This window comes from Perna viridis, chromosome 3 (genome assembly GCF_037379345.1).
Source record: "Perna viridis isolate PV_CMFRI_1.1 ecotype Kerala chromosome 3, ASM3737934v1, whole genome shotgun sequence".
NCBI lineage: Eukaryota > Metazoa > Mollusca > Bivalvia > Mytilida > Mytilidae > Perna > Perna viridis.
Window position 1 is genome coordinate 54,845,551 of NC_142447.1, and position 24,273 is coordinate 54,869,823.

The window sequence follows — 24,273 nt, forward strand, 5'->3', positions numbered from 1 at the left end:
TTGCTTTCAGTTCTATATCATCAGTTCTTTTTTCCTATTATACCTATTTAAAACGTCAACATATGCCCGAAGAATCTCCATACAATATAATATTAAAATGCCGACAGATACATTATTATCATTATATGTAGCATTTTATAAGTGTTATGTATATCCTTTAAATAAATCTGAAGAAACATTATATTTTGGCATTAAAACATGTGAATGTATTTGTAATAGCCATTGATGTGTATACCGGCATTCTAACAATATAAATCTTTAAGATATATATTTTTTCAGTTAACAAAAAGTAAGCTAATTTATATGTTTTAAATGAAATTACTTGAATATGTTCTAGTTTTAATGTTTTCTCGTCAGTTCTGCCCGTCAATCAGTGATCATAATTCTTTAGAAGAGACATCCCAAAGACAAATTTAAAAAGAAATCTACAGCGACCGGATAAATGTTACCACGAATCAAAGAGGACTATGATGTTTCCTGAGCACATCACCAGAATTTATAGTAATCATAAATGTATATAACATATACGTGTGTTGAACAACAAATACAAGAAATAATATATAAAAACAAAATAGATTGAAACAATCAACAACCGATTAATACAATAACGTATAACTACATATCCTCTCGATAACAAAATCAGCTAATGCGATATTTAAATGTACAAATTTATCTGTATGTTCAGTGAAAAATAACTATGAATTAGCAAAACAAGAAACAAAACACAAAAAATAAATGACTGATATTAATTTATAACATATGGAAAATAAACAGTACATGTTTAATTGTAATATTTTAAGCTTGCATTTGGGGACAAATGGATGATAAAAGATAACACATACATCGAACCTACAGTTTTATCAAATTTAACTCAGATATAAGGTTTTCCAGAAATAACAACAAATGCATTAAAATCATTAACCTCAAATATTGAAAAGGCTTTTACCTTTTAGTAAGAAATTAAGGAACAAGTTTAGTAATGGTTAGCAAGCCATTAATGGAATACACTGATGGCTTCTAGAGTTCTAATGATATCGTAACTACTTTAATAATCAAGGGCTCGTGACCGGGGAGAGAATCAATCAGGTTAATAGTTCTATCAAAAAATATTTCGATTCTTTGATCAAAGATCAAAAACAACATAGAACCTGTAGTTTGAAGAAGTTTTAACAATCCTTGCTTTATTCCAAGATTCTTATCTTTACCCGAGATATTGAATAGGTTGTTACCATTTATTAAGACATTCCTCTAATTACACTAAATTCGATCACATCATATGATTAATCTCAATGGTGACATCTTTATATTCCGTTGGGCAGGTGTTTCTTTTTACCGACAGATATCTCAAAGGTTTATGTCATTACAAGACATATCAGAGAGTTCTATGGCTCATCAAAAGACTTTAAAGAATAATAGTTTAATCAGACTTTTTTCAAATTTTATTCTATGGAAGACATGAAAGTATGTACTGAATACAAAATAAAAGTGAATATGGTGGTTTCTTCAACTTTCGTGAATCACCTCCAGCCTGATTTTTATAACGACTGTTACATAACACTGAGACATATAAGTCATATGTATTGTTTTCAGTAATGTTCACTATCATTGTAAATTCAAACATATTTATAAAAGCACTTAAAAGTTTCAGAATGTATTTCTTATATTATTGATTTTCATTTTCAATGTTTATGAATTGTCTGTTGCGATTTCAGTGGTCCCTATTCCATGGTTTGTATTGGAAACAGAAATCATGGGAACCAAGATTCCAGCGAAAAATCAAAAGAATGTAATCCAGGGATGAAGACCAGACATGGAATATAGACAATCAAAACAAAGAACATAAAGTAACTAAAATCATACATACAAAGTAACAACAAAAGCAAAGGAGCAACTCGGACTCCACTAAAACTGGGAGCATGGACCAGGTGCATCGGTAGGGTAAGCGTCCTCTGCTTTCTTAGAAACACATACAGAGTTGTTCAAATCCAGGGTAGACGTAAGAGGAACGGAATATCGGTAGTAGGTGACCTAAACACGAAAAGAGGATTAGAAGACGATCTACATACACAAGAAAGCACAGTTGGACGTTGAGCTCCTATTTTTATTTTTATGTTCAATTAAGGAATTGGTGTTTACTATTGTTAATATTATTAGATATAAGTAGAAAGTAGAAAGGGGAATAATGAAAAAAATAGGGAAAATAGTTAAATTATATTATAATATACATGTTTCAAGTCAGATACTCTTCTTATGCTTTTGACTTTTAAATTTTGTGGTAGGGGTGAAAATCAGACATTTCCCCAGTGTTTTTAAAAAAAATCGTGTTCTGATCGTATTTCTGAAAACTGTTTCAACAAAAAAACCCAAGCATGTTTTTAGAAAAGACTTTATATTAGCAGACTTAAATTGACACCTGCTAATGACTGAAATATTTAGAAATGCTGTCTGTGCTACAGGGAGTAATATGACCCGTCGAATTTTTTGACATAAAAATACTTAGTATCTTAGCTGCTATTCAAATGAATTAATAAGATAAATAATTTAAGGGGGAAAAAGTAAAACTTTTAGCATACAGAATCTTCAAGTAGCTTTGTTTTATTTGATAGTATAGCAGCTATTAAAAAATATCGACAGTGACGCCCATGTAAGCTAAGCTTTTAAATTGACATTCATTTTTTAAACAATGTTGATAAGAATAGACTTTTATAGTTTGGCGTTTGCACTCAATAACCGTGTGATATTATAGTATTATTGAGTGATAAAGAATGTTAGTGAAGTATTTGTTGTATACATAAGCACTTAAAACATGTATAGTAAATACTTTAAAAAGGAGATCAGTAGTACAGGTCAAAAATGCTATCTTAAAAAATAAGTGTTCACATTTTAGATAAGACTTAAATGATATGAGGGAAAATATATACGCTTTTTATTAATAAAGAATGGGTAAACAACGAAATATGTTAAATATTTCAAATATGTGCATCCTTAACAATTTTTTTCGTCAAAATTTTGCAATTGGTATAAAGTTATTGTAAACTTGTAGTCCTCCCTTACAAATGTTATTTAAAATAAATACTAATCAAATGAGTATTCTATAAATTATTAAAAAAAATACATTGAATCCTTATAAAAAGTTATTTTGGCATATAAATATATAAAAAGTGAAGCAATAAATAAAACTACATTAAAATTATAATTTTATATATATAATTTGTATTGTCTGTCGACAAAAGTAAGTGATCTGGCCGATTATTTTTGATAGTAGTCCTGTCGACACTGTGTAGTTCTAAATGTTATAATTTGCCCAGTCTGTTTACAGCATCGATTTCACATAATACGAACTGACAACATTACACGATGATTGCTATCGGAGCAATCGGATTTCTCAGTATCTCCCGATGTCATCCGAATAGAACGTGTAAAGTTATGTGATCCGTTAAATGTTTGTTGAAGGAATCGACAGGTAGGAAGGAAGGAGATACTCGAGAAATTGTTCATTGAAACTTTTTAAGTGTGAGAAGAAATTTGATGTGGTCACTTACAATAGTTTTTTTCTTGGTATACGAAATTCTAAATTGTTATTGGAGATAGCTTTAGTGTGACTAGAGTACTATTGTAAAAAGTGTGAACGTGGGGATCATAAAATGTGTATATATTACCCGCTGTACAGCCAGGTATGTAGAGTGTCAGTTTAAGTTTCCGTTTATGATATGAAATTATTAAATTAGAAAATAATTTCCATTTTATTGCAACCCCCTCCCCTTTGAAAATTTTCGTCATTCCTGGAAATAACAGTTTAAGTTTTCATAAAACAAGAACGAAATTTGTTGTCAGACTAACTTTCTCATTTCTTAGAAATATATTTTAAAATTTACCATAATTTATAATTGTATGCGACCAAGTTCATTATTATATAGATATACCTGAATACAAGTCATACCTGTTTAACGAACGTCTCTTAGTTCTTTTTGTAATTTCAATACCAATATCAAGCAGAAGAATTTTAACACACCTTTTCATTCCATTCAATCGTCAACGAACATTTAACTGTGATCAGTCGTATGTCAACAATATATAGACAAAATTAAATATTGTCACACAAAAAAGAAAACTACCAAAAGAAAACTATTATCATCAACAGAACATAATACTAATATGTAGTTATAATTATTTGTTGAATTTGAGAGAAATTTTCACTTAAATATATACATGTCGTTTCTCCTTAGTACTTTGTTTTACGCAGTTATAACTCTGCAATATCATGACATTTTTATAGAGAAAATAAGGTAGTTTACTGGCTGTGGGATCATTCAGACAAATACCAACATACGTCCATTCACAGTAAAAATTCAAATGCATTAATTACGAAATTTCATGTATAAACAGTCTAATTTGGCATGTTAAAAAATTGAATCTGTCTTCCTGTGTAATCTTGAACATATGTTTTGATTCATGAAGTCATATATTTAACAAACCAAGTTTACCTTCTCAAAACAATCTCACAAACTACAGATGTTAGAATGCGTGGGTTTTCTATTTGGTTTAATTAATCAAACTTTTCCAAAATTGAATTTTTTTATAATTCAGTTATTGTTTATTAGAAAGTTTACATATGAGTTAGCAGTTCTTGTATTCTTATTTTGTTGTTTAGTTTCAGGGTCAAAGGTTTAGGTCACAGTGTAATGCCTTTCATTGTGTTTCAAATAAACTTTTGTGTTATATTTGATGGATGAAGTTTTTTCCAAAGATTTGTTAGAGTCGATGTTCAACTAAAATTATAAGAAGACTCCCTATCTGGTTTTGTACAAGATTATTTACAGTTTTCAGAAAGGTCAAAACTTGTGAACATTAATTCACATCTCTGTAAGAAAGGTTGTTTGTTCACTTAGACCTAAAGAAGAAAACATATTTAGAAGAAAAAAACATCTGAGATCAATACGAAAATTATGCGAAAAAGTTAAATACGAAAACATACTTTCGTTTAAACATCAATAGAAAAGTCAATGACAAGGAAGTCTATTCTCCAAGTTACACTAAATAGTTTTCAATTCAATTATAATCTAATTAGGGATAGTTCATAATAATGGATCTATTAAATTGGCATGTGTGTTTAATTGATTAAATTTCTGAACTATTTTGTTCGGCTGCAGGTAAATAAACATGACATTCAAATTTATCAAAATGAATTTCTAACACTTGTTTTTTTTTCTATTTGTACATACTTGATATCAGAGAAAAACATACTTAACGTTTTGCTCTCTTTTATTGTGGGTAGTCATATTGTCTCCCACCATGAGTTGTAAGAACAACGGTCAGCTCAGATATATTGAGTATGAAATTGTCTTCAATGTAGCTAATGGTGTGTTTATACAACATAAAATAATTACAAAATACTAATGTTTGTTAAACACTAAGTAAGTTTGTTTCGGGGAAGTGCATTCGGGTCACATGAATATTGCTATTATAAATTTTCATTCAAATTACAGCCTTGTGGTTGAATGAATTTTACCATAGTAGGTTTGAAAAATTCGTTCAAATATACAAATGTAAAAAGCCGCTTGCGTTTGTTCTTGTGGCATCAATCCCTAATAATATCACAAACAGTTCTCGCTTTATCTGTCTTTCTGTAGCTTATTTTCCTAACAGTTCATACCTACAGTATTTGGCTACCATTCACTATTCGCTAGCGAGTATTTCCAACTTTCCGGTTTTTACCCCAATATTGCAATTTAATATACGGACATTCATTTTGACAATCAGTTCGGCAGATTGTTTATTTATATTTCCGATTTAGTATCATTATTTTATTTTTTTTATTATTATTTCCGGTTTCATATGTAGTTTGCCGTTTATGTTGCTTTATCCTTTCAAAGCGTTTAAGATTTGAAATTTTGGTACTTCAGTTATGTCATTTTACTTCGCAATTGAACTAAATTTTGATCAGTTCGCTTATAGATTTGGATTTTTTAAAGTAGCATTCTTTATTAAAAGACATCAGGCAGGATGTGATTCACGCATGTCAAAAACCAACCAAATTTACATTTGTTACTTTTTACTGACTACATAACTTGCCTTAGATTTTCATTTTGTAGTTTATTTTAAAATAAAATTTATATGAAAATGGCACTTTGTAGGAGTTATCGCTCTTGCTTTGGTTGATTTTAATGGGAGATAAATGTGTAGTTTTCTCAAAAGTGCAGATCAAAATACAAAAAAGACTATAAAGATATAGCATCTGTAGATAAAAAAAAGCATCATTTATTTGGTTTTTTTTCTTCGCCATGAACCACCTCTATTGTACAAAGTGTGTCGATTTTATTGACACTTAAAACTTCACTCATGTTTGATTACAACAAGTGTACATCATATCGAAATTACTTACATGGTTAGTAAGTTTGTATTTTCTAAATCACTCATGCAATTAAGTGAAAGATAGGTTGTTTCTCTTCTGTCTTATAGTTTTTTTTTCTTATTTGTTCTGCGCCTTTTATTTCTACCATAATACGTTCGTAAAAAAAAATGAAATAAAAATAAAATTGATGAAAAATTCTTGAACATCATTTATAACTAAAACATCCTAGTTACACTAGTATTAAAAGTTTGCTTCAGAAAATAACTATTTAGGCGCAAAGAATAGGTCAGTAATTTTGCACTAATTACATTCCATCATCAAAAGTTCTTTGTATAATTCTTGGGATTAGAACTTTATTTTAGTTTTACTTTTCTGATCGATATCAAGAAAGTGCATGATAGACATTAAGATTTAAAGCCAGATGTTGCTGCTTAAGTGATCACAGCAGACAAAATAAATAAAATAAAAATAAATCTAAACATGATCCTTGTTAATCCATACCGGTCTCTAACTTAAGTCTCATGTATATCTTTTGATGATTCTCGTTTGTGATAGATTTGACTGCGGCAGAATTACATCTACCACATGCTCTCGCCGGTATAGTGCAACTGATTGGATATTATTGTTATATTTATCGGAATAAATGAAAGGTTTAAAAGCATGTCTTGTCACTTGAAATTCTTTTGAAACCACGTTTACTGATATATATATTTTGTGTATTTGATTAACAATTATTTTTTATCATGAACTTATAACTGCTCACTTAATCGTTCTCAAACACAAACCAAACACAAATGTGGGTAAATTACGTAAGTATTAAGATCAAGTTATTCAAGCAGAACGATGCAACTTAAAAGTAAGTTTGGATAAAATGGTAATGAAATAGTAAATGGAACTGTGGTATATACTAGATATTTCAGTTCTATTTCCTTCTCCAATGAGTATTAAACTATCGCTTTAACAGATAATGTCGGGTGGACCTATGCAGCTGTCAGTAGAATCTTTTTGTGGGTGTTATCACCAGATATTAGCATTGAAAATGAACGAAAATATCCATCCTCTGGCATGATTTCTTCTCGTTATCGCTTTTATGTATTGGTTGATTAGTTTTATTTTCTGTAAATTGGTTCTGGATAAAATCTAATAAAGGTTATAACACTTTGTTGTTTTATACCATCTCAAGACGTTCAACTGAGGGTGTTTATCTTCATACAAATCAAATCATCATGTAAAAAACCGAAACCGCGCTTGTGTACAGTGTCATAGTTACCTTTTTTAAATTATATATATGTACAAAGCATGTAAAAGTGTTTAATGACACCATGGAATAAATTGAATCATTAATATAGTTCGTAATATAGGATATAGTTTAAACAAGGATGAAACAGTTTAAATCTCGATACGCCAACCTCTAAGATAACCATAATATCTGATAATTTACCAAGGATTTCATCTGAATCATTGAATAATGTTTAAACTGGTTGCGGTAAATCTACAACGATTTGTAAGAATATATATGTTCTCATTAGAATTAAACGTATTTATAGTAATTATATCACTTACTTATAATTGGCACCTATAATTTTCATCAATGGCAGATCGCATATTTTTACTTGTAGGATGGAGAAACACGTGTTTATCGTTAATGTTGAAATAAAACTTCTGAAGAAATTAAATCAGAGAGAATTTACCACAAAAATAGAGTTAATATGCTGAAATGAGCCCTGATTATACTTTAATTTACCAGATGATGAGACAAAGGGACTCGACTTCCGATATTTTTATACTTTGCACAGGTAAGTTTATAATTTAGCAATGTAGTAGACAAATTTTATTTCATTTTATTCTTTAGATTATTAATTTAAATCAGGTATGGTCGGAACTTCGAGCCAACTTTAGGAAAAATAATTCCTGCATTATAATATAAAATTAAATGGCATTGAATCCTTATTTTGTACTTCCGGTCTACTTTGTAAATGTTCTTTTTTATCACTTTACTATAGAGGTAGAGCATATAACCCACTGTCTTTCTGTATTTATCTATTAATATGCAATTTTAGCTTAAGCTATAGTTTAGACTTCAAATAAATCGGCCTTTAAATACGACATATGTTACACAAAAATTAGTGATTATATATATATATATATATATGCACATTGGGAATACGTTGGGAATTTTTCAGACCCTTCTATAAGTTTACGTTAATAGAGTCGTCACATTGTGAGACGTTGTATATATATATATATATATATATATATATCTAATTACTGTATAGTACACACTTTATAGTAAACAGAAGTAATTTGATAATTTGACTCTTCTTTCAAATAATCGTCTTTAGAAAACAGTCATGTATTTTCACCAATCTACTAAAAAACATAGGGAGATAATCCAAATTAAGTGTTTTACATATTAAAACATAAGAGTTTGTTTGTTTTTTTTTAAACTAGCATTATATATAGATGTGCATGAATGAAGTTGATTGATATCAGATTATTGTGAGGAAATTATCCATTTTCAGTGTTTATCGTGGTTTTGCAGGGAAGGGAGTTTTCACTGGGAGCTTTGTCACAATATTTTTGTATTCTAGTGTATTATTCTAGCAGTATTTTCTCCTAGCACAAAGAGTGACTAGACAAGGCTGTTCAATGACAAACGTGAAGTAAAATAATTTATTGATATTTTATTTTACTTCTATTCAATCGATAATTTAGAGTAGCACGGAATGGGAGGCCACGGAGCAATATCTTAAATACCAAAATACTATTAGAATGCAAATGTGGAGTTAAATTTTGACATAACTAGATACTATTTGAAAAATCGAAGAAGATTGTGATACATTTTTATAAAATGCGCTTTAAATGACAGACAATTGAAAACTAAATTTTACCAGCGTGTCCAATTATTATAGATTTACGTGTTTTGACTGCTCAAAGTTAGTCTGTTTAAGTCTGATTGCAGTAAATCTAAATAAGGTATTGTCTATTTCCGATTCTAATTATATATATATGCAAGTTGTTTTTCAGTGGTTACATCAAATTATGGTTTCTTTTATAATATATTTTATTCTTTCAAAATTCATAATGCGAGCAACAGTGTCCATGTTTCAAAATGACAAATGAAGGAAGACGTATTCTACCTGGTCAGATGATGTGAAATAAAGGGGTATACTCGTTTTTACCCGTGTCTAGCCCTCTTATTTACTGAAATTGTTATCTGATCCACATCAAAGAAACATTTTGTGTCATAAAGTTTACTAAACCCCTAGCTGGCCGAGTGGTCTAGGGCGCTGGACTTAGCCTAGCTGGCCGAGTGGTCTAGGACGCTGGACTTAGCCTAGCTGGCCGAGTGGTTTAGGAGTCTAGGTCTTCAAATCCGCAGACGGATCAACCAAACATTCATATTACCGTTCTTTGTGAGGTTGATCCTGTTTTTTAAATGGTTTTCAAGAAACATATCCCTATGTTTTACTTGTTGACATTGCATTTGCTCCACCTCAAGACTTGTGACAATGAAGTTGCAAAACTATCGCAAGTTTCGCTTTCACATTCAATTACATTTGTTAAATAATTGTTTTTATTGTGAAATGATTTTGAATGTTGAAAACAGAAATAATTCCTTCAATTTGGTTGGCGATACTGATTTGAAGCACTTTTGCTTTCAATATTTCGTTATTTATATAAGTTTTGATATGAATTAATTTATACCAAGGACATCGCAGCTTTACAGCTAATTAAGAATTGTACTTGAGCTAATAAGATTTTCTAATGGAAAAGTTCCGACGTGGCTTAAAGGAACCCTTTCAACAAAAAGAAATTGTATTGCTAACTCATGGGATAATTGATTCTTAACAAATAGTTATTGAATTAGAGTTTGACAGAATAATTGTTTTGTTAGAGATTTTCTCACGTATTGATTGAAACCTACACGCGAACAAGTGTTCTTGATGTCTCTTTAATAGCATCGTAGAGTGAAAAATAAATCTACTGACTTTTTTCTTAACCGCCGTGTAACGTAACGCTTACTCCTTTCTTAAGTGAATACAAATATTCAAGAATTAGAACTGTTACAATGTTTGATAACCTATTCAAAGAAAACCAGTATATAAATAGCTGATATTATCACGGCCTATAAGGATGCTCCGATCATTAGACAATACATGTGCATCGAGTCAGTATTTTGTGCCTGTTATGTTAAAAAAATAATAGAAATATTAACTATACATACTGATTGAGAAGAATAAAATTTAAAAAAAAATAATTAAAAATAATATAAATATAATATAATTAATATAAATGATCACTTTAAAAAGATATAAAATGTAAGATCTAGGGCTACTTACCGTGGTTCAAATGTAAGATCTGGGGCTACTTACCGTGGTTCAAATGCAAGATCTGGGGCTACTTACCGTGGTTCAAATCTAAGATCTGGGGCTACTTACCGTGGTTCAAATGTAAGATCTGGGGCTACTTACCGTGGTTCAAATCTAAGATCTGGGGCTACTTACCGTGGTTCAAATCTAAGATCTGGGGCTACTTACCGTGGTTCAAATCTAAGATCTAGGGCTACTTACCGTGGTTCAAACGGTCAAAGCTGACAGTTAAAATCGTAATGACATTTGCCTCCCTTAACCTGAAGTATATCAAACAGTCACTATATACGGGTTATAGTACATTAATACGGTAGCAATCGACAACTAACTGATCCTTTGTATTGAGGGATTGGAACCGCTCACCAGGGCTACAATATTGGCAGAGCTTTTTTGACATTCGAGTTGTTTATCTGTTAAAACGTTTGCATCCCTTAACCGAATGAATCTAAAGCAGCCATTATATTGGGCTTGTATTACTTAAACAAGATAACAAAACCAATTATACAAAATTATATTTATATGGACTCGAATAAGTCCTAGTTTGCAAAAGTGTTTCAAAATGACATTCCATTAATTTTTTTTCTCTATATACAAGAATACTGCGTTTAAACGTATACGGGCTTCCCATTTATAGAAGAGTTTCCAAGGTACACGGGTCAAAACACAGTTCTTTTTAATTTACATGGTGGCTTAAATGATCCATCATGGGAAGAATACCAGTTTCATTAAAATGAACAAGACATGTACCTCTATTTAAGAAAGTATTTTTTTTCTAGTGAATTCAAAGATAATTTGCCGTCTTTTATGTCCTGGTGATTTCAAAGGTAATTTGCCGTCTTTGATGTCCTGGCGATTTCGAAATAATCTTTCTTTCGAAATAATCCATCTTTCTGGATATTTTTATAACGAAATTGCCATATGTATGAAGGTAATAACAAAATTACCGAAAAACATAGGCAATAGTCAAAAGGAAAGTCAGGATAACAAATGGCAATATCAAGGTAAAAACCGAAAACCACCGTTATAGTCTTGACTGGGTAAAGGTATTGCTGACATAAAAGGTGGAGTAAACTTAATAAGGCGCTAAACCTCCTCGTTTTGCTAGCTATGGAAGAACTATATCCACTCGGATGTAGTTGCGAATAGAATAAACTTTGTTTTCTAGAATTTATATCTTGATTATATGTTCTGATAGACCAAATGATCAAACATATTCTTCTGAAGTTCTAAACGCCCCTTTACTATGGAATGAAACATGTGGAACGAATCTTTGTACTGATATGAGCAGAAGGTTCTCTTGGCTAGGGGACGTTACACAGAACCCAAGCAGACTGTGAAACGTAGCCAACCGACTATCTTTATACACGTTGAAACGTAAAGTTTTTGTTTATATATGGTCATTAAGTTGATCTTGTTTATCTAGAAAAAAAGTTTAATCATTAAAGATTTTTGTTTTTTTAATTAGCAACATACGTGTACATTTTTAATTAAGATTTCCTTAATAATTCTAATGACTGAACACTGCCCAAAGCAGAGAAGAAAGCTCATTTTTAAAACCCGTGAAAACGTACCTCACTGGGCCAAAAACTGTCTTCTATAGACTGATATTTTTTTTAACGTAGGCGAAATTTTGATAATAATCTTTAGAAAAGACCAGCTCTATCAAAATGTTAAATTATGACATTTGTTAATATTGTATGTAGATCATGAACCGGGATAAATTTGGTATATGAAAACTTTGCAATGAAAAATGAAATACCGTAACACTGGTTCTTTTGGTAGAACTTTCAATCTGTTTAAATCCAATTTTTCACCGTAATCTATTAAATAAATCATCCTTTTATTGAACAAATTACAATGTATAGTTTGCAAGACAAAAAGTAAAAGTTCTATTATACTCGTGGATCAATACGGTGCATCAATCTGCACCATGAGAACCGATTTGTTAACCGTGTCATGTTTTTTCTTTCCTCTTCCGTCTTCTCCGGACTTGACTTCTTATTAGTAACTCGGCGTATGTTTCTAGAAAAGCAGAGGATGCTTACCGTCCTGATTGCCTGGCCCATGCTCACAGTTTTAAGTGGAGTTCGTTTTGTTCATTCACTTTTGTTTCTTTGTATGTGCTATTTTGGTTATTTCATGTTCTTTGTTATGTTTGTCTATTTTCCCTGTCAAGTCTTTATCACTTGATTACATTTTTAATTTCCACTAGTATCTTGGTTTCATTGATTACTTTTTGACACGAAAGGCTTACAACAACAAACAAAAAAAAAACATTATTCAACGCGGTTAGGGACCAAAAAGAAGCCCGCCAGGTGGTCACAGAGGCGGTGTGCGAATTTTCCCCTCTGACAGCAAATACTGGAGGCTTTCCAAATTTGTAAAATAGCCTGAAATTTATCCATATTTTATGGATTTAGCACACCCTTTAATTAAATATCGGTTTAAAAAAATATAGCCAATTATCAAAGAAAAAAGCAATGAACAATGATTTTTTCTGCCCCATTGATGCTATCCCCACCCCATCCACCCCCACCCCCCGCCCCCGCATTTTCAATGGTACATGTAACCATGAATTAGTCCATACAACCTGCTTTCTTGTTACACTTATGTTTGCCAATTTTGTATCTCGTGTCACATCAAAGTGTCCGAATTTAATTGGTAAAGTATTTTAAGTCAAAATTGTAAGCAAAAATAAACGAACAGACACACAAATAATAACAAGTAAACTTGGAATCAGTTGAGGAAAAAAAGAACAAATTATTTTGTTTTCACAAAGGTATTAAAGTCAAAGTCTATCTGCAAATGAAAACGAACAGAAGGCGCCATATTGCCTTATTTACTTTCGGTTTTTGTTCGTCATTTTGATTGCTTTAGAGCAATGCATCGTAATTGTGCTTAATGTCATCATATAATTGACAAATTTGAACAAAATTACCCAAGATAAGTATTATATATTACTATAGTTCATAATGTAATTGATTAAACGAGCTAATGTTTAAATTTTCCATTTTATCGTACATGCATTACTGCATGTTTATGTACCGAGGTGAAGTCCGACATTTGTATTGAAGGAAGTTGTACCTGCTACCAATTTATTTACCTACTGGACGGGGTTAATAATTTGTCGATTTCGATTCTGTCTAATAGCAACACTTAATACCCCGACTCGGGTTTGGCTACTAGTTACACTCTTAGACTAATGCATTGAAAGGGACCCGGGGATGGCTAATAGTAACACTTTAATGCCGTGACTCGGGCTAGTTAATAGTACAATTCCAATGTAGTGACTCAGGGTTGGCAATAACACTTTAATGCCGTGACTCGGTGCTGGCTAATAGTAGCATTTTATTATTGCCGTGAAAGGAAAAACAGTTAATTTTAGCACGACCTTATATACAGTAACTCGATGCAATCACAAGATAGCTTATATAATCGAGGCGATCACAAGATAGTGGATGTTTATTCCCAAAGTAATGGAAAATGTCACTGTGACATAAAAAAATTCGCTGAATGTTTTTCTCCCTTTGATGCCTTTGTGAAGAAAGAGAGGCACATACGTCCGATCAATTGTAGCTCCGTGTGTTCCCTTGTACAGTGGACGTGTTTTTGAACAAACGGTCGGCATTCCAATGGGAACAAATTGTGCTCCTTTACTTACTGACCTATTCCTTCACTCTTATGAGGCTGACTTTATAGCTGAATTGATCCGAAAGAAAGAATACCGTTTGACTAGATCCTTTAATCTCAGTTTCCGCTATATAGATAAGGTATTATCTTTAAACAATCCTAATTTCGGGGATTTGATACATCGCATCTATCCAAAAGAACTTGAGATAAAGGATACTACAGACACCATAAGGTCAGCCTCATAATTTGACCTACACTTAGAAATCGATGGTAACGGAAAACTATTGACCAAACTTTACGACAAACGTGATGACTTTTCATTAAAAGTTGTCAACTTTCCTTTCATCTATGGCAACATCCCTTCAGCACCTGCGTATGGAGTGTTCATATTACAACTCATACGTTATGCCAGAGCTTGCCGAAACTACGCAGACTTTTTGTATCGCGCTAGAACTCTAACAAATAGACCTCTGGAACATGGTTGTGTTGCTACAAGATTGAAGTCATCATTACAGACGTTTTATTGTCGTCATCATGAACTCGTGGATCGTTATGGTGTATCCATCTGCACCATGAAAACTGATTTATTCAACGGGTCATAGTTTTCCTTTCCTCGTTTGTCTACCCCGGACTTGACTTTTTATGAGCAACTCGACGGGTGTTTTTAGAAAAGCAGAGGACGCTTACCCTACCGGTGCACCTGGTCCATGCTCCCAGTTTTCAGTGGAGTCCGAGTTGCTCATTTGCTTTTGTTACTTTGTATGTATGATTTTAGTTACTTTATGTTCTTTGTTGTGTATGTCTGTTTTCCATGTCTGGTCTTTGTCCTTGGATTGCGTTCTTTTGATTACCGCTATAACCTTGGTTCCCTTGATTACTCTTATACACTGATAACATAAATTATTTAATGCTACTTTCAGTATTGATAATAATAATTGGTAACGACTGTGAAGAACACACTTCCACTGGGTTTGACAACAGACCACTAAATATCACTTCCATTGCTGGAGAGACAACAACATTGCCATGCACAGTGGAAAACATACAGAGTTTCACGGTATGTAAGTAACCATTGGAAAACATACAGGGTAAACGGTTAGTAAATGATAGTAAGATTTTGTACAGTGGCATATACATGTATGAATGGTTATACGGTATAATTCAGTTTAATGTATTGTGTTAACTTACATATACACGCAGGTCGTTTGCAGTTTTCACAGTGCAGACATATCTATTGTTTTATGTACATGAATAGGAATAAAATTATCTTCCATGTCTTGCTGCCTCTGCCAGATATAGTGACATATAACTTATCACTACACATAACTGGAAATAAATGATTATATATTTATTATGAATATCGAACAATAAAGATTTCAAGTACAAAATCTACATTAAGTTATAAAACTGTAAATACATGGATTTTGTATTGTTTAAGGTGGCCTGGTTAAACCCCAAAAAGATCATTATATCTCAAGGTGATCGGCGACTAATAGATGATATTAGAATTACGATAGAACGACCCATGGTGCCTGACTGGAACCTACATATTCGGAATGTCAGATACAATGATCATGGCATGTATACATGTACCTTAAATACCAATCCAGTGATGATCAAACGTATATACCTTACAGTGCTAGGTATGTTCTTAGGTTGAAGATCACATGAAATACCTATTTATTAAAGGTTGGTTACTGAAACAAATAATTAGTCATCGCATCGAAAACCTTTACTCGACTAATTGACGATTCCCTTCCGTCAGTGCAATAAAATTTATGTTTTGCTGATTTTTTTTCAAAGCATCATTATAATATTGCACGTTTTTCTCAGTTAATTTCTAAAATTTCAATGTGTCCGAATTCAAAGAAGGATTTTCTTGATTTCCTTTTTATCGTTTTAATAGCTCAGTTTTAACTATTATACTTCAACGTATCACTGTCACAAAACAGTTATTTCTGCTGGCAACAGTTGATCATTTTATTTTTCGTAGATGTATTATGTATAATTTATTGTTGTAATAGAAATTACAGTTTTATCTAATCATAATGAACTATCCTTAACAAAGGGACATTGTAATGACGAAATCAACAATCCATGGATCTTTTTCTTAATGCGATGTTAAGAAACGAGTAAATACATTTTGAAATCGAGAGAGCAGTTACTGACAATTATATAATTATTTACAACACATTATGACATTGAAAAAAAAAAGATCCATTCCAGGTACCGCTTGTGGAGCATGACATGCTTTCCTTCAGAGCACCTGGTGTCACAACCGGGTTTAGTATTTAAATATGTTTGTTTTCCTCTGTTTTTACATTGTGTATGTACACAATCTCTGTTTCCTGTTTTCATGTTTTTGCAAATTTTCTGTTTAACCTCTACAGAAAGATATTGATATAGCAATCATAATATGACAGGATTTGACTTTATATTCAAATTAAAATTAAAGGCATTATCTGTTTACTGTAAAATGAACTGTCGATAGTACAAATATAATATTCTTTTATTGTCTTATAAGTCTACATGTACGCACATAGATAATCCATCATTTTACTGTCAAATGCACGTACAAAATGTACCAAGTACTGTTTCTAATCGATTAGTGCGGAAGAATTCATCCCAACCATCTTTTTTATGATAAACTGAGATAAAGCTTCCATTAAAAAGATTTGAAAGTAATTTTGGAGTGAGTGCAGTTACAATATTATTCACTTTAAAAACTTGAGTAGTACAGCCTCTATCTTTGCTTTAGTTATACATTTCCTGTACAGGTCACTGATATTTTCTGTCCCGTGTCAAAAGAATAGGCCTGCAGCAGCGCTAAGCTTGTCGTAAAAGGCGAATAAATAGTGCTCAGAAACCTAGCCGGGAGCTAGGGTCTCTGCCCATAGAGAAACTGGGATGTGTGCCCGAGGTGGTGGAATAGGGTAGCCATGGCGTGTTACATGCTGGGGTTGTCAGGCTATACTACGGAAAACTTGACCGCAAACCATAGTGGTGCACCGTGTTGGGAAAGATGCCACGTTCCTTGCACGTTAAAGAACCCTGCTGTGGTATTCGATAGGAGTAGGAACCTTTGCGCTCCGCCAAACGAGGCTAAATTGCCCATCTCTTTTATCTTGTGGCAGTCAAAATTTGTCAACCCTATTATCCTTGTGTCCCATCCCTTTTTTTATTTTATAATCATCATTTCATGTTCATTTTATCATCAATTTGATGCTCATCGTCTGAATATAACTTAAATGTTGCTGCTCGGACATTAAACCCCAATAATCAATCAATTAATCTGATATTTTCTTAACATGAATGTTTAATATCAAAGTAAAATAATATCATTATTGCGTCCCTACATTCTGTTTTTTTTAATTAAGTTTGAACATAACTTTATATCAATGATATTTTAGTGCCACCAGATATCAAGGAGTATTGGTCTAGCCCTAACCAGATAGTCCACGAAGGTTCTACGATACAACTTACATGTAACGCAACCGGAGTACCACAGCCAGATATTTCATGGTTCAGAAAACTAAAATATAGCGAAGCTGAGACTAAGGATGGTAGATACTTAACGTTTATTTAAAAAATACTAGAATCAATTTCAAATTGATAAAAATAATGAAAGGAAGCCTGTTGGCCCTGGAACATAGATTCAGTGTATAATTATCAGATCTACGAATATGTACTGGAGTGATAATATACTCACTGTCTTTAAAGAGTTATACAATGATTTCTTTATTGTAGACTGCTGTTAATTTCTAATTATTAACAGCAACTTTGTAATATATCGACAGTAAAAATCATTTAATATCGACAATCGATTGTATTTTCCGATGGTATGAGTTCGGTATTTTCTACAGGATATTGTAAATGCTGACAGTAAAACTGTGTTACTGTTTACATTTTAAATTGACAAGGGGAAAACCTCGGGTATCATTGTCTTTATATTTAGCACTTTAGGAAAAAATTAATATATGTGAATACATTTCACATTTTCAATTGATTATAAAACTTACACAATCTACTACGGTCATAAGGAATATAAAAATATGCTTCATAGTGTATCTGTTACAGTTACTTTTATGTACTCAATTACTTTAAGAACATGAAAAACATTAAGGTAGCTACATAGTCAATGAATGCAAACGTTCGTGGGTACATATCTAATTATACCCTAATAATATTGAGATGACTTGTGTTGATATGCATTTATCTAATTAGGAGTTTAATAGCGTAGCGCAGATTCTAATAGAACCCATCAATCTAGCTGTTGCTCTATCTGTATCTGTAGCTTTATATTACACTAAATAAAGAGCAAGTTACATAAAGATTATGACACTTACAGAATGGTATCCCCATTTATAGAATTAATCCATTTACGCCTTTCTCTTTAGTAAAATTCGGGGAATTATACTACTCCCTCATGCACAATGCTGCAACTATAAAATGTGTTTATTGTTTTAGTAATAGGTACCCCTGGGGAAATTTTAGTGATCCACAATATCACACGGTATTGCGATGGAACTTATGAATGTATTGCCTCTAATGGTGTTGGAAACGATGTCTCCAAGGAAATCAAAATCGAGGTACATTGTAAGTATACGATTTTTTGGCATTTGATAAAGACCCCATCTGCCGTCTATATAACGGTTTTTTGTGTGTAATCATAATTAATTACAAAAAGACATGGACCATGAAGAAAAGTATAGATTGGAAACAAAAAAAAAACAAAAGAAAAAAACAAAAAAAAAAGCTTCAAATTAAAAAAAAAACGGAAGATAAACAAACTTAACATATTTGACAACATACATATTAAGTCGATACACAAGTATATAAATATTAATAGCCAATCAATAGATTGCTTTTCCAATGCGAAATGTCATTCACAATTCACTCTACAATGTCAAAATCTCTACAGACATCTACGATATACACTTATTTGTGTCTCTTTTTAGTCAAACCAGAAGTCCGTTTACTAAACAGAAAAATTAGCCAAAGAATAGGGAAAGAGACAATTTTATCATGCAGCATATCTGCTTCTCCTCAAGCGTATGGAGTGTGGTTAAAAGGCGGCAAGGCTATCACTCAAAGGGCTGGATTAAGAGCCGATGTATATAACGATGGTCCACATACTGTCACTTTGAATCTTAGGATTATAGACATTAAAGAAAGTGACTTTGGTTATTATACATGTGAAGCTTCTAATGAGTTGGGAAAAGATAAAGAGGGAATGATCTTGTATGGTAAGAGTTTAAATATAATCAACATTTAATTTCTAGGTACATGTGAATTAACATTTAGTAAGGGAGAAAATAGGTCTCGTATTATGTACATGCATTCATGTTTTCCAGAAGTTCTGTATTTACGCGTATCACGACAGTTTTGTACAAAAAATAAAGTCTGTGTGGATAATTTGTACATTCCTACGACAAATTTATACTCAAAAGAAAATATAAATTAAAAAGTATATATATACTCATAGGAAAAGAATGTTACACCTAAAATAGCACAAAATGGCGTTTATCTAATTCATGATACCATGCCTATTGTAGAAGAAGTTCCAAGAACAACGACACCAACAGCTCAAATGACGGAAGCAGTCAATACTCCTTTCCCCGACCCTAATCCACACTTCAGTGGAAGACATCACATCTATCCAAATGAAGATAAAACTAGATACATTCCGAAAGGTAATATATGTGTAATGAAACAATTAAAAAAAAAATATTTTCAACGAGCCTGCTGTTTCTACATTAATTTATTTTTTTGTATACATATGCATTTGTTAATTCGAAAGATCTTTTGGAGACCATCAATTCAAGATTATTATCAGAATATAATAGCATTAAAACCTATGATTTTTCAACACTCTATACTTCTATTCCCTATACTCAGTTAAAATCCCGAGTCAAAAGCATTATACATCGTTGTTTCTAAAAAAAAAAGATGGTACACCTAGATACAAATATATGGTATATCTTGTTAGAGATTCTTCATACATTGTAAAAAATAATTCCAAATCATCTATACACAAGAAGATGTTTTCAAAATGACGGAATTTTTAATCGACAACATATTTGTCCAGTGTGGTGGACGTGTTTTTCAACAAACGGTCGGCATTCCAATGGGAACAAATTGTGCTCCTTTATTTGCTGACCTATTCCTTCACTCTTATGAGGCTGACTTTATAGCTGATCTGATCCGAAAGAAAGAATATCGTTTGACTAGATCCTTTAGTTTCAGTTTCCGCTATATAGATGACGTATTATCTTTAACAAATCCTAATTTCGGGGATTTGATACATCGCATCTATCCAAAAGAACTTGAGATAAAGGATACTACAGACACTGTGAAGTCAGCCTCATATCTTATCCTACACTTAGAAATCGATGGTAACGGAAAACTATTGACCAAACTTTACGACAAACGTGATGACTTTTCATTCAAAGTTGTCAACTTTCCTTTCATCTATGGCAATATCCCTTCAGCACCTGCGTATGGAGTGTTCATATTACAACTCATACGTTATGCCAGAGCTTGCCGAAACTACGCAGACTTTTTGTATCGCGCTAGAACTCTAACAAATAGGCTTCTGAAACGGGGTTATGCTGTTACAAGACGGAGCCATCACCACAGAAGTTTTATGGTCATCATCATGAACTCGTGGATCATTATGGTGTATCCATCTGCACCATTATAACTGATTTATTCAACGGGTCATAGTTTTCCTTTCCTCGTTTGTCTACCCCGGACTTGACTTTTATGATCAACTCGGCGGGTGTTATTAGAAAAGCAGAGGACGCTTACCCTACCGTTGCACCTGGTCCATGCTCCCAGTTTTCAGTGGAGTCCGAGATGCACATTTGCTTTTGTTATTTTGTATGTATGACTTTAGTTACTTTATGTTCTTTGTTGTGTGTGTCTGTTTTCCATGTCTCGTCTTTGTCCCTGGATTGCATTCTTTTGATTACGGCTATAACCTTGGTTCCCTTGATTACTCTTTCATATGAATTCAATGAAATTTTATCTGCTCAATTCAGGTGAAAATCATGTGAAACTATTTCGCTTGTATATATTTCCGTGCAAGTTCTATGAAAATCTCCTTTGTTCATCAATGGCAGAAACATTCGTATAAATATAACGTGAAGTTTGGTGGTAAACCATACAGTTCTTCCTGCAGAAGAACACCACTTTTATTAATAACATTGGCATTGATTTTACTTTATTCAGAATGTAGGATCTGTGTTCGAATGGTAGTATTTTGTTGCACAATAACTGATTAAATCTAAACGAAGAGATTTGTCACATGACCATAGAAATTAAAACAAACTTCATTCATGACAAATTCTTCTTGACTATGTGATTATCAAGTATTTTGAAATCACGTTGAAGGAAAACTGAAATTTTACTCAGTAAAAACACATTTATAAATATATTTATCTGGGATTTGTTATTGTTACGTATTAACTCTTTCTCCTCATGATTAACAGCACAGTTATGAGATCTAATAAACCGTTAACAAATGTGCTAATGAGTACTGTTTAGGAATGTCATTGACCCACGGCTGATCCCGGTACTAACAGTTTACATCCTAAGTTATGATCTACGCCGGACACGGCTTATCCCAAATACTTAGAAATAAGCATTCTTATTCTGGACCCACGGCTGATCCCGATACTTACATTTGCCATCCTTAGTTATGACTCCGGCTATCTAGGTACTTACAGTTAACATATTTACTGTTGACCCAATGGTGACCCGGGTACTTACAATTAATATCTTTACTCATGACCCACTGGTGACCCATGGACTTACAATTAACATCCGTACTGTTGACCCACTGGTCATCCGGGACTTACAGTTAACATCCTTACTGCTGACCCACGGCTGATCCTGGTACTCAGAATTAATTAACTGACTGTTGACCCACGACTGATCCCGGTACTTAGAATTAATTAATTTACTGTTGACCTACGAATAATCTCGTATTCAGAATAAACATATTTACTGTTGACCCATTGCTGATCTATGTACTTAGAATTAACATCTTTATAATTACTGTCGAACAACGACTAATCCTGGTACTTAGAATTAACCTATCTACTGTTGACCCATGACTAATGCCGGTACTTAGAATTAACCTATCTACTGTTGACCCATGGCTGATCCTGGTACTTTGAATTAATTCATATTTATAATGACTGTTGACCCACGGCTGATCCCTGTACTACGAATTAACAAATTTACTGTTGACTTATGGCTGATCCTTGTATTTAGAATTAATATATTTATTGTTCATCTACGGCTAATCCCGGTACTTAGAACTAACATCCTTATAATTCCTGTTGACCCGAGGCTGATCCCGGTACTTAGAATTAACATATTTACTGTTCACCCACGGCTGATTCCTGTACTTAGAATTAACATCTTTATAATTACTGATGAACCATGGCTGATCCTGGTACTTTCAGTTCTGTTCCTTATTCTTGACCCACGACTGATCCTATCATTAACAGTTAACATTTGTATTCTGGACCCTGGCTGATCCTGGTACTTTCAGTTCTCTTCCTTATTCTTGACCCACGACTGATCTTATCACTATAACAGTTAACATCCTTATTCTGAACCCATGACTGATCCAATCAGTAACAGTTAACATCCTTATTATGGACCCTGGCTGATCCCGACTGATCGTATCACTAACAGTTAACATCCTTATTATGGACCCTGGCTAATCCCGGCTGATCCTATCACTAATAGTTAACATCCATATTCTGGATACTGGCTGGTCCCGGTATTCTACTTAACATCTTTCAAACATATGCGATACAGATTAATCATCTAACAATGATAATTTACAGAGCCAGAGTATCGATACAGAGGTACAGACAAGAGTGGTGTATCTCCAACCCATGGATGTCATCTAATTGTTCTTCTCTCAATTACAATTATTGGATTATTCAGCCCATGTCTATAACAGATAAATCAAAAAGACTGTTACTACAAGTATGTTCAGACAAAAAACAAATGTTATAAAAATATCTGATTGCCTGAATTTAACTGAAATCATATATTTACATGTTGAATCACATGAAAAAGATTACTAAGTGTCGTTAGTAAGAGCTGACAATCTACAAACTAAGGAATCAAAAACCTTTTACTGAGGTTCTTGTGTGTGTGAGAGCAAATGATTGACACTAAGCGCATTGATTAGACCAATATTGTAGTATATAGTACATAGTAGGTATGATAAAGGTAAATGGTGTTGAGTAAAATAGAAATCAAACTAATTTATATGTAAGCGTGTTTGTTTGTATGTGTTTGTGTGTATGACAGTATTGTATGATAAGACATTTGTTGTAAATCGATTATTTTAACCTTAGTTCATAAGGCGAAAAACAGGGTAAATAACAAAATTAAATTGTTGATTTTTTTTACTTTCTTTCTAATATATAAGCAGAATTTACACAGCACACGACATCACTTTTTCTTTATTTTTGTGTTGTTTAATAAATTTGTAGAAGTAGAAGAAGGATTTCTATCAAATCAACATTTTTTAAACTGAAACCAGGCTTCTGATATTTATTACATGGCATTTAAAACTGAAATACATTCTTTTTGTAAAAGATACTTGTTGTCTCTTTAAGGTACATATAGAAAAGTGGAAACATATAATGGTCAGATGGTAAATGTTTTCTCTTCAAAGTAGTACATAAATAGTTGGTTATGTGTCCATGTGTTGTACGTATTATGATGAGGTGCTGTTTAACTCCTAGTTTACCATATTTTTACTACATTGTTACAGTATGATTACATTTTTCTAAGTTTATTTAACTATTGTGATTGTTATGCCATCGTTCTTACATTTTTGGTATTTATTGTCCTTGATTTTAAATAAATGAGTTACATCCTCAA

The 24,273-nt window shown here is 32.5% G+C and overlaps 1 protein-coding gene across 2 annotated transcripts; it reads left to right on the forward strand.

Moving 5' to 3' along the window:
• Positions 1–3,345: 3,345 nt before the first annotated feature.
• Positions 3,346–24,273, forward strand: LOC148622954 (protein CEPU-1-like). 2 transcript variants are annotated; one of them, XM_088573342.1, is made up of 9 exons: positions 3,346–3,463; positions 7,972–8,148; positions 15,276–15,412; positions 15,794–15,998; positions 17,766–17,918; positions 18,823–18,951; positions 19,314–19,601; positions 19,911–20,048; positions 23,220–24,273. In XM_088573342.1, exons 2-9 carry the CDS (start codon positions 8,070–8,072, stop codon positions 23,333–23,335), a joined length of 1,245 nt encoding a protein of 414 aa, XP_088429468.1. In that variant the 5' UTR covers positions 3,346–3,463; positions 7,972–8,069; the 3' UTR covers positions 23,336–24,273. The 2 variants fall into 2 exon arrangements, with proteins under 2 accessions (XP_088429468.1, XP_088429467.1); XM_088573341.1 differs by lacking the exon at positions 3,346–3,463 and adding an exon at positions 3,535–3,674 and having other exon boundaries at positions 23,220–23,476.